The sequence below is a fragment of the Hyla sarda genome, chromosome 2 (assembly GCF_029499605.1).
Source record: "Hyla sarda isolate aHylSar1 chromosome 2, aHylSar1.hap1, whole genome shotgun sequence".
In the NCBI taxonomy this organism is placed as follows: domain Eukaryota; kingdom Metazoa; phylum Chordata; class Amphibia; order Anura; family Hylidae; genus Hyla; species Hyla sarda.
The window spans coordinates 294,874,854-294,892,368 of NC_079190.1; the positions used below are offsets into that span (position 1 = coordinate 294,874,854).

A 17,515-nucleotide genomic window follows, 5' to 3' on the forward strand; every position below is an offset into this window, starting at 1 on the left:
TTTTTTTTTTTCAATTTTGTCACACAATGATTTTTTTCCGTTTTGCTGTAGATTTTTGGGTAAAATTACTGCCGTCATTACAAAGTAGAATTGGTGGCGCAAAAAATAAACCATCATATGGATTTTTAGGTGCAAAATTGAAAGAGTTGATTTTTTTAAACATGAGGAGGAAAACACGGAAAAACCCTGGGTCCTTAAGGGGTTAAGTATGCACTTTTATAGAAATTCCAGTGCTATATAGCTGGCCACTTCAGATACATGCCCACTACCTGTATACACACCCACTGGTCAAAGCTGGGAATATAGCTTCATGTATGCGTTCTAGAATTTCTCACATAGAACCTCATTTCTATTTTACAATTTGCACCAAATTCTCCTTACAGACTGTGCTGCTTGTTATAATTTAAGAACAGCTCTTGCGTTTTATGAGTCTACATGCCGGTGTTCTGCCATAGTAGCAAATGGTAGAACACTGGAGGTTGTGTCACTAAAGTTCAAGTGCCGCCATCACGTCACCATAGCTCAGCCCTCCGCTATCAGGAATGTCACCCGGAAAGTTCCCGTCACCACTCCCCGTGCGCCGCTTACTACGAATCCGCCAATCCCTGCTGAGGAAAACTTATTCAAATATCCTCCATCCAATCACATGGTGGCGTTCTTCCTCAGCTGACCAATGGGCTCCGCATACGCCCTTACAGCTGCTATAAAAGCGACTGTTGGCGGAGAATTAACAGTTGCTGTGTTGGCGGAGACCCGTAGCCCGTCTATTGTCAACGGAGCCGGACCGGTTGTGTCTTCTCTAGAACCTTCCTTTTCGTTTGTCTGTTCCTTTCTTTGTTGTTGTGCGGACTCTGACAAATCACAATCATGGTAAGACAGCTGGAGAATAAAGGGGTTAATATACTGAGAGGGAGGGGAAAATGGCGCCAAAAGTTCTAACTATTTTTGAGTGACAGAAACTTGCGGTGGCTAATGGAACACTCCTGAAGAGTGTCATGTATGTCTCTAGTTTCGGTACCGCGTGTAGCGTTAGTTACCCGTGTCGTAGCGCTGTTTGCGGCCTGTAACCCCATATAAAGTGTATCGTCTGGAGTGCATAGGTCGCTAGATGTGACAGGGTATCGGTAGGAGTATGGGCGGCTGCCGCCATCATCAGGGTGGGGGTTCTCCATTAAGACGCGGGGTGAGTGAAATGATTTCATCCGTGTCCCCGCCCTGAGACACGTCCATCGAGTTCTGTGTGAGTCAAGTAAAAGGTGTTGCTTGTTCCTGTCACCCGTCAGTGTGTGGGCGCCTGTATGAGGTGGATAGGCACCTCCCAGCACCTTACCTTCCGTACTATAACTAATTGTTAAACAATGTCACTTCAGCAAAACATGGCGGCTTCTACGACTCCACAAGGTATGTGGGTGTTCTTCTCTATCGTGTACTCGGCGGACCAATCAGCGTTAGTCTTACGGACCCGCCCATTCCTCAGTCATGTGGGCGGGGCTTCCTGCAGTACAGAATTTCTAGGTTACAGCTGTGAGTGGTGCGCCTGCTGTCACCTGCTCTGCACTGACACGATGTGACTTAAGATCAGGTTTAGGCGGCATCTAACTCGTTTAGGGTGTGGCAGGGGAAATGTTTGACCATGGGATGATTCCATAATATCCTGAAATTTGGGCTCCACTACAGCATTTTATGGAGGGCTTCTCCAACTTTAACTTTTGAGGGACATTTGTGTACTGGTGGGAATTGTGTTGCCTTCAGTGTAAAGGATTTCTTTACATTGCAGCTGTACTGTTACAATTAGAGAATCAATAAAATGGACCTCAGGCCTGGAAGAAAATACTTTAAAGTGGTTAGCCTAAGATCAATACTTATTTCACTGCTGTTTCTCAATGTATGCCTGCCCTTTTGACCATGTGCCCATCTTGAACAGTTATGGCATATCCACAACATTTATCGATCAACAGGTCCCCTACAGCCTATTTATTGAATGGGCTGTTCTAAACTTAAAGGGGTACTCCAGTGGAAAACAGTTTTTTTTTAATTTTTTTTTTTTTATATCAACTGGTGCCAGAAAGTTAAAGGGGTAGTCCAGTGGTGAAAAACTTATCCCCTATCCTAAGGATAGGGGATAAGTTTGAGATCGCGGGGGGTCCGACCGCTGGGGCCCCCTGCGATCTCTCTGTACCCCTGTCCTTAAGATAAGGGATAAGTTGTAAACCACTGAGTCACCACTGGACTACTCCTTTAAACAGACTTGTAAATTACTTCTATAAAAAAAATCTTAATCCTTCCAGTACAACTTAGCTGCTGAATACTACAGAGGAAACTCTTTATATTTTTGGAACACAGAGTTCTCTGCTGACATCATGACCACAGTGCTCCCTGCTGACACCTCGGTCCATTTTAAGAACTGTCCAGAGTAGGAGAAAATCCTAATAGAAAACATATACTCCTCTGGACAGTTCCTAAAATGGACAGAGATGTCAGCAGAGAGCACTGTGTTACAAAAAGTAAAGAATTTCCTCTGTAGTATTCAGCAGCCAATAAGTACTGGAAGGATTAAGATTTTTTAATAGAAGTAATTTACATATCTGTTTAACTTTCTGGCGGCACCAGTTGATTTAAAAGTTTTCCATTGGAGTACCCCTTTAAAGTGAATCTGACAGCAGCAGCACACTTGTATAATAGTGCAGGTGATCATGTTTAAAACGCCATTCACCTTGCTAAAAATCAATGCACCTGCTCCCATGAAATCTTTACTCCTGCTAATTTGTTCTTAGGCGCAACAGTGGTGGTCTCTTGCTTTACTAGGACTGCTTCCTGTTTCCCCAGATCACCTCCCTTATGAATACTTATCTATTCTTCACTCTCACATCTGCATGATGTGAGAGTCATTGTTCGCATGTTAACGGCCATAATGTTAAAAAAAAAAAAAAAAAAAAAAAGCATGATAAAGGGGAATGTTTTTTTTCTTTTTTTATTACAGCGTGAATGCATTTCTATCCATGTGGGCCAGGCTGGAGTTCAGATTGGAAATGCCTGCTGGGAGCTGTACTGCCTGGAGCATGGTATTCAACCTGATGGGCAAATGCCAAGTGACAAAACAATTGGTGGAGGAGACGACTCTTTCAATACGTTCTTTAGTGAGACGGGAGCTGGAAAACATGTCCCAAGAGCAGTCTTTGTTGATCTTGAATCAGCTGTAATAGGTATTGTATAACATTTATGCATCTTTATTAAAGGGAACCTGCCCTGTGATGTCGCTTCCTGTGACCAGCCCATATGGCCACCTTCATCACTTTCTCCCTGACATGTATACATATATATTTCTCCCAGAGCTAGATATATATTTTGTATGTATATAGTGACGTTAAGGGAGAATGAGGTGTGTTTACAGCAGTTGCCGTGTACTGAAAGACATGGGTAAAGGAGCAGACAGTATAAATTTAACAGGTACTGCAGATAAATAGACTGATGTGTACTGTAATGTTCTGCAACAGCTCTGGGTGGAATGGCTGTGTTAAAGAGTTGAGTAAAACAATGCATTCTGGGAATTGTAGTAGTGAGCAACTGTTTGACCAGGAGGTACAAGACTTAAACCCACAAAACAAACCTAGTATTGAAAGTTTCTCAGCGGTGTATGTGGAGTTGAAAAGATACCTCTTTAATGTGGAAGATACTGAGTAACTTAAGGCTGTTCAGGCTACCATTAGTTTAGGAAGTCAGGAGTCCAAGTGTATTCATGAAGAGCTGTTAGGGTGGGTTCACACTACGTTTTCTCCCATACGGGAGCGCATACGGCAGGGGGGAGCTAAAACCTCGCGCTCCCGTATGCCTTCGTATGCGCTCCCGTATGTAATTCATTTCAATGAGCCGGCCGGAGTGAAACGTTCGGTCCGGTCGGCTCATTTTTGCGCCGTATGCGCTTTTACAACCGGACCTAAAACGGTGGGAGCGCATACGGCGCAAAAATGAGCCGACCGGACCGAACGTTTCACTCCGGCCGGCTCATTGAAATGAATTACATACGGGAGCGCATACAAAGGCATACGGGAGCGCAAGGTTTTAGCTCCCCCCTGCCGTATGCGCTCCCGTATGGGAGAAAACGTAGTGTGAACCCAGCCTTAGTTGGTTTAGATCAAAAATACACTATCTTTCCTGAAATGAAAATACACTGCTCAAAAAATATAGGGAACACTTAAACAACACAATGTAGCTCCAAGTCAATCACACTTCTGTGAAATCACACTGTCCACTCAGGAAGCAACACTGATTGACAATCAATTTCACATGCTGTTGTGCAAATGGATCAGACAACAGATGGAAATTATAGGCAATTAGCAAGACACCCCCGATAAAGGAGTGGTTCTGCAGGTGGTGACCACGTCTGTTCCTATGCTTCCTGGCTGATGTTTTGGTCACTTTTGAATGCTGGCGGTGCTTTCACTCCAGTGGTAGCATGAGAAGGAATCTACAACCCAAACAAGTGGCTCAGGTAGTGCAGCTCATCCAGGATGGCACATCAATGCGAGCTGTGGCAAAAATGTTTGCTGTGTCTGTCAGCGTAGTGTCAAGAGAATGGTGGTGCTACCAGAAGACCGGCCAGTACATCAGGAGACATGGAGGAGGCTACAGGAGGGCAACAACCCAGCAGCAGGACCGTTACCTCTACCTTTGTGCAAGGAGGAACACTGCCAGAGCCCTGCAAAATGACCTCCAGCAGACCACAGATGTTCACGTGTCCAGTCAAACTGTCAGAAACAGACTCCATGAGGTTGGTATGAGGGCTCGACATCCACAGGTGAGGGTTGGGCTTACAGCCCACCATCATGCAGGATGTTTGACATTTGCCAAAGAACACAAAGATTGGCAAATTCGCCACTGGCGCCCTGTGCTCTTCACAAATGAAAGCAGGTTCACGCTGAGCACATGTGATAGAGTCTGGAGACTCTGTGGGGAACGTTCTGCTGCCTGCAACATCCTCCAGCATGATCGGTTTTGCGGTGGGTCAGTAATGGTGTGGGGTGGCATTTCTTTCGGGGGCCGCACAGCCCTCCATGTGCTTGCCAGAGGTAGCGTGACAGCCATTAGGTACCGAGATAAGATCCCCAGACCCCTTGTGAAACCATATACTGGTGCAGTTGGTCCTGGGTTCCTTCTAATGCAAGACAATGCTAGACCTCATGTGGCTGGAGTTTGTCAGCAGTTCCTGCAAGAGGAAGGCATTGATGCTATGGACTGGCCCGTCCGTTCCCCAGACCTGAATCAGATTGAGCACATCTAGGATATCATGTCTCGCTCCATCCACCAATGCCACGTTGCACCACAGACTGTCCAGGAGTTGGGAGGACATCCCTCGGGATCATCTGCCACCTCATCAGGAGCATGCCCAGGCGTTGTAGGGAGGTCATACGGGCACATAGAGGCCACACACACTACTGAGCTTCATTTTGACTTGTTTTAAGGACATTACATCAAAGTAGGATCAGCCTGTAGTGTGGTTTTCCATTTTGATTTTGAGTGATTTGATATCCATTGATAATTTTTGTATTTTAAATAGTTGAATGTGCTGACAACAATTAGTTCATTCATTCAGATCTAGGATGTGTTATCATAGTGTTCTCTTTATTTTTCTGAGCAGTGTATTCACAATGTTATTAAAGGACAACTGCAGCAGAAAACACTTATCCACTATCCACTGGATAGGTGCTAAATGTTTGATTGGGGGGGGGGTCTGTCCCCTGGGACCCCCCACGATCTCCTAAACGGGCCCGGGCATTAGGGACCTAAGTGGTCGACTGTTAAGCCCCCGCCCTGTCCCCATAAAGTTCTATGTGAGAGGCAAGAAAGCTGATTCCCCACCTCTCTCATGAAGTTATATGTAGGAGTGTCAGCTGTGATGTTATGTTGCGGACAGCACACCTGCACGGATAGGGGATAAGTGTTTTCCGCTGCAGATGTCCTTTTAAAGGTTAATGGGCTAAACTAATGCTTTTCTACCTGAATGGTGCTACATCTTGAAGGAAGGAAGATGTGGCAGATTGGGACATGGTTCCCAAACTAGATATCCCAGTGGCAAAGGTGGTCAAATGTACCTTTCTGCCCAACTTTAGGAACACTATGGACAGCCATGGTACATACAATACCATTGCTTGAAACCGCTAAACAAGTGGGGGGACACGTGGAAAGTTTAAATGGAAACAATTAAAGATATGTCATGAAAAACGTATCCCCCTATCCCATTTATCCCAGTATAACCCCTTTAAAAGATAACTGGGTCCTAATCAGAAAAAATTGTCAGTACAGATAAGGAACACTAACATTAGATTATAAAAGTTTCTTGGCATAATGTGAAAAAAAACAAGTTCAATTTTATCTTAGATGAGGTTCGATCTGGAACTTACCGTCAGCTCTTCCACCCTGAGCAACTTATTACGGGCAAGGAGGATGCTGCTAACAACTATGCTCGTGGGCACTACACAGTTGGAAAGGAAATCATAGACTTGGTGTTGGAAAGAGTGAGAAAATTGGTAGGTACTTGCAAGCTGTCTTGTAGTTTATAAATGTATAATATATTGATATATGTTCTGGATCCTTTTTTTAAAAATCTGAATTAATTGGCTTAATTTGTAAGTGCACATTAACACAGGAGTATTTTCACAGTCCTTTTCCTGAGAAAGTGTTTTGACATGTTGCAGAGAAAGCCTTCATCGGGGATGGAGTGATCAAAGTCTTCATTCAAGAACTTAGTGATCAGAACCCCACCAATCTCTAAAATGAGCCAGGAAAAGTGTGCTGTCATATGCTTTACTCCCTGATTTGCTGCATTCTCAGTCTTAATACACAAAAATGAGCTTCATAGATTTATAATGGTGCTTGTCTCCTGCAGAGAGAACATCACGATGAAGTGCATAATTGTGTGCTTCCATAGGCTCTTTGGAGATAGGCAACATCTGAACACTCCGTCCCTGACTGATAACTTTTGACATGTTAAAGTTTTTGGGTCCCCTTTTCCCTTCTTATGACAGGGACACTTTAATGTGAATTCACCCCTTTGCATCTGTGTAAATGTTTGCAATATAACATTTTTAATCAAACTTAAATATATTTTTTTAAAGCAAATGTTCTTTGCATAAAGAGTTCATATTTTAAACTGTCTTATATTTTAGGCTTTCAGTATAACTTGTTTCTTCTTGTTTTCTAGGCTGATCAGTGTACAGGTCTTCAGGGTTTCTTGATCTTCCACAGCTTTGGTGGCGGTACAGGCTCAGGTTTCACTTCATTACTCATGGAGAGACTCTCTGTGGATTATGGCAAAAAATCTAAATTGGAGTTTGCTATCTACCCCGCCCCTCAGGTGTCCACTGCTGTAGTAGAGCCATACAACTCCATCCTGACAACCCATACAACACTGGAGCATTCAGACTGTGCCTTTATGGTTGATAATGAAGCAATCTATGATATATGCAGACGGAATCTAGACATTGAGCGTCCGACTTACACCAACCTGAATCGTCTGATAGGCCAGATTGTGTCTTCTATTACAGCCTCTTTGCGTTTCGATGGAGCACTCAATGTGGATTTGACAGAATTCCAAACCAACCTGGTCCCATATCCCCGTATTCACTTTCCTCTGGTTACTTACTCTCCTATTATTTCTGCTGAAAAGGCTTACCATGAGCAGCTTTCTGTTTCAGAAATAACAAATGCTTGCTTTGAGCCATCAAATCAAATGGTGAAATGTGATCCAAGACATGGTAAATACATGGCATGTTGCATGTTGTACCGTGGAGATGTGGTACCTAAAGATGTGAATGCGGCTATCGCTGCTATCAAGACAAAGCGCAGTATCCAGTTTGTGGATTGGTGTCCAACAGGTTTTAAGGTGAGGCTCGGTTCTTGTTTAATTCTAATTTATCGAGGAGTAGAAAAACAGCTCCACGTCTGCCCCAGGTTGGGTGTGGTATTACAACTTGGCTCCATTCACTTCAATGGAACTGAGCTGCAGAACCACACCCAGCCTGGAGACAGACGGGGGGTGGTTTTTTAAATAAATTAGCTCAATTTCTCTTCCTGGGTAACCCCCTTCTTTTTTTTTTTTTTATACGTTTTTTTTGAAAAGTGAGGAACGATCAGCCCGCAGGCCCATAAAGTAAAAAACAAGTCAGTACACAGAACAATAAGTAGAAGGCACCTGAATAACAGTACAATCAGACAGAATGTAACACTGGTAATTATCGTAGAATGCAGTATAGCGAACAGTGAGTAAAAACTCTTGAACTGAGAGAACCTGGAACACTCAAGAAATATACCTCTGGAACACCATCATGGAGTCTACCCTGGACAGAAATAGTCACCACCATAGTAGAGAAAAAGGAAAGATTGAAGAGAGAGAAAAAGAGTGGAAGGGGGAGGGGGGAGAATGGAGGTAAGATGCAGCAGACCCATGCATGGGGAGGAGACATAGAAGACTAACTAACATGACATGGAAAAGGGATAAAACGAAAGACACACAGAGCAATCACACACGGTCCCCAAGAGCCAGTGACGAGGTCCCTTGAGGAGACATGGAATATGAACATTGGGTGGACGGGGAGGAGCACCACATGCCCCATACTGAGAGGAATTTACCCGGACACTTCCTATTTTATAGACCAAATGGGGAAAAAGGTATCAGCATTCACAAGAGCTTTCCACTGAGATAAAATAGGAGGGCTGAGGTCCATCCAGTTGACTGGATAACCCCTTTTAATAGTCAAAACCACTTAAAGGGAATCTGTCACTTATTTCATGCTGTCTAAATCACAGGAAATGTGGAAAAATGACTGGCTCCCTTAAATAACGGAGTTATTCTGAAATGCTATGGCTTATTGGAGAAATCAAAATGTTAGCACTAGTTGGAAACAAGGAAGCTAATTTTCTGGAGGGTCCAAGGTGGCTACACTTCACCGTCTCGAGCATTATTGATCTCTAACTGTACACAAATTTGAAGAAACATGTTTATCAAATACAGCTAGGTGGGGAGACATTGCCTGGGACTGCCCAGATGATTGGTTAACCCATTTCCAGCTGGTATTAAAATGGTGACTTATCTGAAACACTGCAGTGTTAAAAACCTGACAGGGTCCCTTTAATTTGCTATGCATGTAGCCATATGGATCAGCAGGTGCCTTTTCAGTTTCAGTATGGTATATTGGTAAATAAGGGGTGTCTTTCTTTTTGTGTTAATTAATCAGGCTGCCTGAATGACCTCCAGGAAAGCAACTACCATAAAATCTTACCAGTATTTTATTTTACTAAAACCCATGGTCTCAAACATGATCTTAAGCTGTCACAATATATAACTGAAGCACTTCTAAGATTTGACCATGCAATTTAACCTCTTAAGGATGCAGCTCAGCGGAGCTGATCTGGACCACCATGGAAAAACCACGGTGTCCCGATCAGCTGAGAAGAAGCAAGGAGGGTCCCTACCTTCCTCCTCAGAGTCTGATTTTCGATCTACTGCTTATGCCTGAGATCCAGGCTGGAGCAGCAGAGGGCCAATAACACTGATCAATGCTTTGCTATGGCTTAGCATTGATCAGTGTATGAAATCAGAAGATTGCATGTTCTAGTCCCCTATGGGGGCTATACAAGTGTTAAAAAAGAAAAGAAAAAAAAAAGTTTAATAAATGTGATTTAACCCCTTCCCTATTAAGTTTGAATCACCCCCCCTTTTCCCATCTCAAAAAATATGTAACCAAAATTAACACCCTTATGTGGTATTGCTGTGTGCGTAAATGTCCAAACTATAAAAATATAATGTTAATTAAACCACACAGTCAATGGCGTACTCGTAAAAAAAAAAAATTCCAAAGTCCAAAATTGCGTATTTTTGGTCACTTTGTTTTCTATAAAAAAAGTATAAAAGGCGATCAAAAAGTCCCATTAAAACAAAAATAGTTATAATTTTCACCAGAAGTAAAACAAAATCAAACCTATATAAGTAGGGTATGATTTTAATCATATGGACCTACAGAATAAAGAGAAGTTGTCATTTTTACCGAAAAATGTACTGTGTAGAAACGAAAGCCCCCCCCAAAAGTTACAAGTTTCATTTTTCCCTCACAAATATATAAATAAATAAAATATATATATATATATATATATAATTATTATTTTTGTTTCTTCATGATTACAAAGTACAATTGGTGGCGCAAAAAAAAAAAACAAGCCATCATATTGGTATGTAGGTGCAAAAGTGAAAGGGTTATGATTTTTAAAAGGTGAAGAGGAAAAAACGAAAGTGCAAAAAACAAGAGTCCTTAAGGGGTTAATCTAGCTTTCTAAACTTGTACTGTAGATGAATAGGTTATTCTGCTCCAAGAATTCTTTCACAAACTACTAAGTTTTTTTTATTTTGTTGTTGCAAAACCCCCTAACTACATCTATATATGTATATTTTTTTTTGTGTAAGTGTATTAAGTATAAAACTTTGTCTTTTCAGGTGGGAATAAACTATCAACCTCCTACTGTGGTCCCTGGGGGTGACTTGGCAAAGGTACAAAGAGCAGTTTGTATGCTGAGTAATACCACAGCTATAGCAGAAGCCTGGGCACGTCTAGATCACAAGTTTGACCTGATGTATGCAAAGCGTGCTTTTGTGCATTGGTATGTGGGAGAAGGCATGGAAGAGGGAGAGTTCTCTGAGGCACGTGAGGATCTGGCTGCCTTAGAGAAGGATTATGAAGAGGTTGGCACAGACTCTGTAGAGGGAGAGGATGATGGAGAAGAGTACTAGTGTCAATGGCAGGAGCCCATTTCAAATGGTATGTTCATATTCCTGTCCGGCTGCTTAAAATAAAGGATTTTACTGTTGGAACTATGCATGGTATAGTGTAACTTTATTTGCGTCTTCATTTGGTATTTTTAATCTTTGTCCACAAACACCAGTCTACATATGTAACATTTACTCAGATACACACACATTGAAGTCCTGAGCTCTATTCACTGGCCTGGCTCCTCAGCTGTTGTAGTTTGGGACCCAAGCAATAAAGATTTTTACTGGTCATACAGCAGACAGTTTTTGAAAAATCTGCCTTGATATGGTGATTCCTGATGTTTACAAGTTTATTATTATTTTTTTTTTAGCTTTCCTTAGTTGACTGACCTACCACTGAAAGTTTATGTAAAGCATTATTGTAACATACACCTACATGAGGCTCCGTCTCCACCTCTTTATATAGAGCCTAGCAGTGGGGATGCAAATACCTGTCCCCATGTAATTCTCACAGGTTAAAATTAGAGCTAAAACGATTAATTGATAAAATCAATTAAATTCGATAACTGGATTCGTTGTCGACAAATCCCGTTATCGAATAATCGCTGATTCGTTGTCCGCGGCGGCAATGAATGAAGCTGACATGTCCCGCATGTAGGCTTCATTTATTCACTGCCGGCGCCCGACATGTCCCTGCTGCTGCTCTACTCGTAGTGCAATTAGTGTAGTGCCCGGACATGTCTATTCTTTGCTCCTCATCTCTGTTCACTACGGAGATGAGCAGCAAAGAATAGACGTCCTGGCGGTGCGCTAATTGCGTTAGAAGTAGAGCAGCAGCAAGGACATGTCGGGCGGCGGCGGTGAATGGAAGTATCGGGCCAATACTAGCAATTTGCATGGTATCAGGGACTCGTTCAGTGTCCCCGATCCCAAAACCGATACCTGCTTCTCCTGTCCCGTGGAGGATGTGACACACACGTCACTCCACCTCCTCCCCCACGCACAGCGTAACGCTACGGAGGTAGCAGATTGACGTGTGTGTCACATGCTCCTCCATAGGACGACATGATGCGGACGGGAGAACGGGGCAGAGGACAGCCGCAGGTGAGTGCTGTCTACAAGGGTGAGGGCTGCTTCTAATGTCTACGTGTGGCCCTGCTGTCTAAAGGGCGTAACAAGGGTGCCATGCTCTGCACATACCCCCATCTGTATAGGAATGTACATACACTGCTATAAACGAGGGTGTTATGTGCAGACTGCATAGCATTGCACCCTAGGGTCTGTAAAAGCAATGCTCTGCATTCTGCACATACCCCCATGTGTATAGGAGTGCTATATTTAAAAAAAAAAAAAAAGCAAAAAATAAAATTTTAATTACCCGATCCCCCTTTTCCTATTGCTATACAAAAAAAGTAAAATAACTTTCTTTTACATATTTGATACTACCGTATGGCTAACTGTCTGAACTATTAAAATATTTAGTTAATCATTAACATTTTATTTTAATAGTTCAGACAGTTACCCATGCGGCAATATCAAATTTAACCTGGTTTCTGTACAGGATCATTAATAATGACAGCAACCGGCGTAAAAAAAAATCCCAAATTGCTGCTGTTTGGTCACATCACATGCTAGAAACTTTTAATATGGCCATTGTACATAAGTAGAATCAGCTGAACCCCTTTTTTTCCGATTAATCGATGAAATAATCAACAACTAATCGATTATTAAAATAATCGTTAGCTGCAGCCCTAGTTAAAATATCAACATGTTTTACCTGTAAAAACCTTACAATCAAAAATGTAATGTTAACATGGCAATGGCTTGTGTGCAAATACTGTAGAGCAGGCCTTTCCAGACTTGGTACTGTGACACACTAGTGTCAGTGGCAACCCCAAGTTGTGTTGTGGGCCTGTCCGTCTACAGCAGCCACTGCTGTTCACCAATTTAAAGTGGCTGCCTGTTCAAGATCTGCAACACAGAGGACGTTGTACCCATCGAGATACCGAGCCTCCACACCTAAGGGCTGGTTCACATCACGTTTTCCGCAATACGGGACCGCATACGGCCGCTCATTGAAATGAATTACATACGGGACCGCATACAGCTCAATACGGGAGCGCTAGTTTTTAGCTCTCCCCTGCCGTATGCAGTCGCATATTGCGGAAAACGTGATATGAACCAGCCCTTAGTCTTCCGTAGTGCATTGGTGGGACACAGGACTTGAATGCACAGCAGCGGATCGAGGTTGGTTGAATAAAGGATGCGGCACAGAGGATAAAGGGAATAAAATGGCATAAAGGGGGAATGGTAATGTGGCACATGGTGTGATTAAGGGGGGGGGGGGGGACAAAATAGCACAGGGGATAATCCAAGGGGAAAGATAAGGCATGAGGGCGGTGAATTAAATAGCATAGGGGGTAGCAGCCACATTTGTAATGCTCATATGTGCAGCAGAGAGGAGTTGGTAACAAACATGAAACATTAGGAAAGCGCTGCTGTAAAGCCTCATGCATACTGTTATATTCAAGCTATAGTGTTATAGGTGACTTATGGAGTCGTTTAATCTGCAGAAAACCTAATTAATGACAATTGCTGAACCACAGGCTCCACATGTGGCCCAAATTAATTTCATTCTAGTAAAGGGGTTGTGCCATCTTATAAAGTTATCCCCTCGTGGGGGTCAAACTGCTAGAATTCCCCTGTGATCTGACTTTATAACTTTAATATCTTCACCATCTCTGGGGGAACAAACGTCCCCCGGGGATGGTGAGGATAATGATTTTAGTATATGTAAAGCATTGCCAAGCATGATATATGCTAAAATATGCTGATTGGTTCCCTATAAGGACTGCTGAATAGGGAATAGTGTGGAATAAGGGAGACATGTTAGAAATTGGAATACCTATCTAGGTATACACATGTGGAAGCCTGTTAAGGCTGAGTTTGTGGGAGGGGCGATAGTATATAACACCCGTCTGCATATAGGTCAGAGCGTCTCCGCGTCGCGACATGACGTTTGCGGAAGTGACATGTCTACACGTGGGGAAAGGGCAGTCTGAGGGGTAAGTGGCGTGCAGCCGGGTGCTGCAGTATTGCGGCAGAAAACTCTGCCTACCGGGCCCAAGGGCTTAAAGTTCCTGCCGGAAGCCTGCGGCAGCATTTGAATTGAACTACGTATATCTGCAGCCACTCAGGTTTAGTACCTGTTTGGCTGCTGACTTCACTCTGGGTGACGCGATCCTGGCTCTGGCGCAGCCACGTCCAGCTGCCTCGGTGCCAGATGCGGGGCGGCGGGTTACCCAGGGTGACAGGTCTGTTTCATGGCTTTACCGTCCCACCAGCTCCGTGTCACCCAGTTCGTCCTACTACGTCCGCAGGCTCGCTGGAGCAGGCAGGGGCACGGTTGATGTGAGCATGACGGCTCTGGGTCATGGGCAGCTGCCAGAGTTACTGCGGACAGGCAGAGATTTCTCTGGCGGCAGTGTCTCCGGCTTCAGCAGGAGTATGGTGTGCAGAAAATAAAGAAATAAAATAAATTAATAAATAAATAATATATATTCTTTTGAGTTGGTGCTACTGAAAGGTGGTATTATAGATTATAAGTTCTATTGTACACTTATACCTTTGCTCTATTCTGGCAGCAGTTATGGTAATGGGCTCAACGTATGCGTATGTTACATGTAGAGATGAGCGAATTTACAGTAAATTTGATTCGTCACGAACTTCTCGGCTCGGCGTTTGCTGACTAGCCTGCATAAATTAGTTCAGCTTTCAGGTGCTCCCGTGGGCTGGAAAAGGTGGATACAGTCCTAGGAGACACTTTCATAGGACTGTATCCACCTTTTCCAGCCCACCAGAGCACCTGAAAGCTGAACTAATTTATGCAGGATAAGTCATCAACTACCGAGCCTAGAAGTTCGTGACTAATCGAATTTACTGTAAATTCGCTCATCTCTAGTTACATGCACAGCATTCACACTACTCAGTCACCACGTTTTTGACTGCTCGTGTGCTCATAACAATCATACGGTCTTCATAGTGGTTCATACTGTGCGTACGGTCTTAGTATCATACTCCTTGTACGCTCTTAGCATCTACGCGTGCAGTACTCACACTCGTGGCGTTCATGCGGCACGTATGCTCATAGCATCTGCTGCGTGCGCGCTCGTGGCGTTCGTGTTGCATGCTCGGTAGTGGCATGTGTGCTGCACGAGTGCTCATTGTTCGTGCGGCACACACGCTCACAACATTTACATTGTATGCACATAGTATTATACTGTATGCACGCTCATAGCATCATAATGCACTCACGCTCTCAGCATTTATACGGCAATACCATTTACGGCACGCACGCTCTCAGCATCTATATTTCACGCACACTCGTAGCAGTCATGATGCATGCACGCTCATAACATTCATGCTGCATTTACGCTCAGCATTTATACTGCATGTTCGCTCACAGCATTTATACTGCAGGCACGCTCAGCATTTATACTGCAGGCACGCTCATAGCATTTATACTGCAGGCACGCTCATAGCATTTATACTGCAGGCACGCTCAGCATTTATACTGCAGGCACGCTCAAATCATTTATACTGCATGCACGCTCAAAGCATTTATACTGCATGCACGTTCATAGTAGTTAGAGGGCACGCACGCTCATAGCATTATCTTGCATGCACGCTCATAGCATAAATACCGCTCTAGACGCACACTCACACCTTAATAATGAACGCACGTTCATAGCGTTAATGCTGCATGCATGCTCGTAGGGTTAATACTGCAAGCAGGCTCATAGCAGGCATACTGCACGCACGCTTACAGTATTAATACGGCTAGACACACAGCTTCATATAAAGCACGCACATTCATAAACGATGCATGCGCGTAAATGATACACGCATGCTCGTAGGTTTCAGACTGCACGCACGTTCATAGCGTTAGTGCTGCACGCATTCTCGTAGCATTTATACTGCACGCACGTTTATAGCATTAATACGGCCAGACGCACACTCACAGCTTCATAATGCACGTTCATAGTGATAATACGGCACGCACGTACACTTGTAGGGTTATTACTGCACGCACGCTCATAATGTCTATACTGCACGCACGTATCTAGCGTTCATACTGCACGTACTTCTATAGCATTGACACTGCAAGCGCTTCTATAGCAGTGATATGGCACGCATGCCTATAGCATTCATACTGTTCGCACGCTCTTAGCATTGACGGTACACCTACATTCATAATGCCCGAATATGCATAGCATGTATACTGCACACACACTCACAATAAAAAATAAATAAAAAAAAAACGAAATAAATAAATAAAGCAACAACAAAAAAATAAAAATTATAAGGCTCGGAGTGTCATAGCATTCATACAGCACACATAGGCATTCTGCCTGTACGTACGTACAGATTTTACGGCTCGTGCGCTCGCAGTATATTTCAGTATGTACACGCATGGCATTTACACTGCACATTTGCCCGTAGCAATTAAATAGCACATCCTCATAGTTTTATATTGCACTTACCCTTATAGTATGTATATTTTGCACACACGTTCCTAGCATTGTCACTGCACGTACAGCATTCATACTGTACATACGCTCTTAGCAGTTACGGTGGTGTGCGCTCATGGCATAGGTTCTGTTTGTATAATCTTGGCGTTATACTGCATGTACATTCACGGCATTCACACTGCCCCATGCTCTTAGTGTTTATACGGCACATACGCTCATAGCAGTTAGACGGTTTGCACGCCTATCAGGTTAGTACTGCACATCAGGGGCGGACATATCACATGTGCAACATGTTCAACTGCACAGGGGCCCAGTGTGAGAGGGGGCCCGTCGGCGGCAGGCCCCCTCTCATGCTGGGCCGGCCCTACCATGGGACCTGAATGATGCAGGCGGCATTTGTATCTCTTGTGCAGGGCCGCCATCAGGGGGGTACAGCCAGTACTCCAGTAAGGGGCCCCATCTCCCAGGGGGGGCCGGGCCCCCGCTGCACCCCCCTGCAGCAGCCCCAGCACAGAATACTGCTGTTTAAGCAGCAGCCTCCTGCTTTCACTGGCAGCTGCAAAATACTTTGCCATACCTGCCATCTGTCCTCTCCTCCCTGGATAAGGCTCTTACAGACGACAGCAGCACAATGGAGCGATAACTGCCGAACATCGGGCCGTGTATGGGAGGCAGAGGACCTTTGGTGATGTCATTACCATGTGATCAGTCACATGGGTGAGAGGAGCCTCACTACTATACAATGGAGGCCCAGGAAGAAGTTCCTGTATAGGGGAATGTGTATCATGTGACGGTAACCTATACTGCGTACTCACACACAAATTACTATGTCTGTGTTTTCCAAAGAGTGTGCCTCCAGCTGTTACAAAACTACAACTCCCAGTATGCCCAGAAAGCCAACAGCTGTCTGGGCATGCTGGGAGTTGTAGTTTTGCAACAGCTGGAGATACATTGTTTGGAAAACACTGCACTATATAATTCCCACACACTGCATTTAACACACCCACCACATTTATTGATTTAAGAATCAATAAATAAATGTCCAAACTATTCCAATATAACGTTAATTATCCCACACGGTCAATGGCATAATTGTTAAAAAAAAAATACCAAAGTCCACAATTGCTCATTTTTAGTAATTTCATATACCATAAAAAATTTTTTTTTTTAAAGCGATCGAAAAGTCGCATCAAAACAAAAATGGTACCAGTAAAAACTACAGATCAAA

The 17,515-nt window shown here is 43.7% G+C and overlaps 1 protein-coding gene across 1 annotated transcript; it reads left to right on the forward strand.

Annotated features, from left to right (window-relative positions):
• The first annotated feature begins 694 nt into the window (after nucleotides 1-694).
• On the forward strand, nucleotides 695-10,863 carry LOC130356270 (tubulin alpha-1 chain-like). Its single transcript, XM_056557532.1, has 5 exons — nucleotides 695-870; nucleotides 2,981-3,203; nucleotides 6,376-6,524; nucleotides 7,199-7,879; nucleotides 10,484-10,863. Exons 1-5 carry the CDS (start codon nucleotides 868-870, stop codon nucleotides 10,775-10,777), a joined length of 1,350 nt encoding a protein of 449 aa, XP_056413507.1. The 5' UTR covers nucleotides 695-867; the 3' UTR covers nucleotides 10,778-10,863.
• The last annotated feature ends 6,652 nt before the right edge of the window (nucleotides 10,864-17,515 follow it).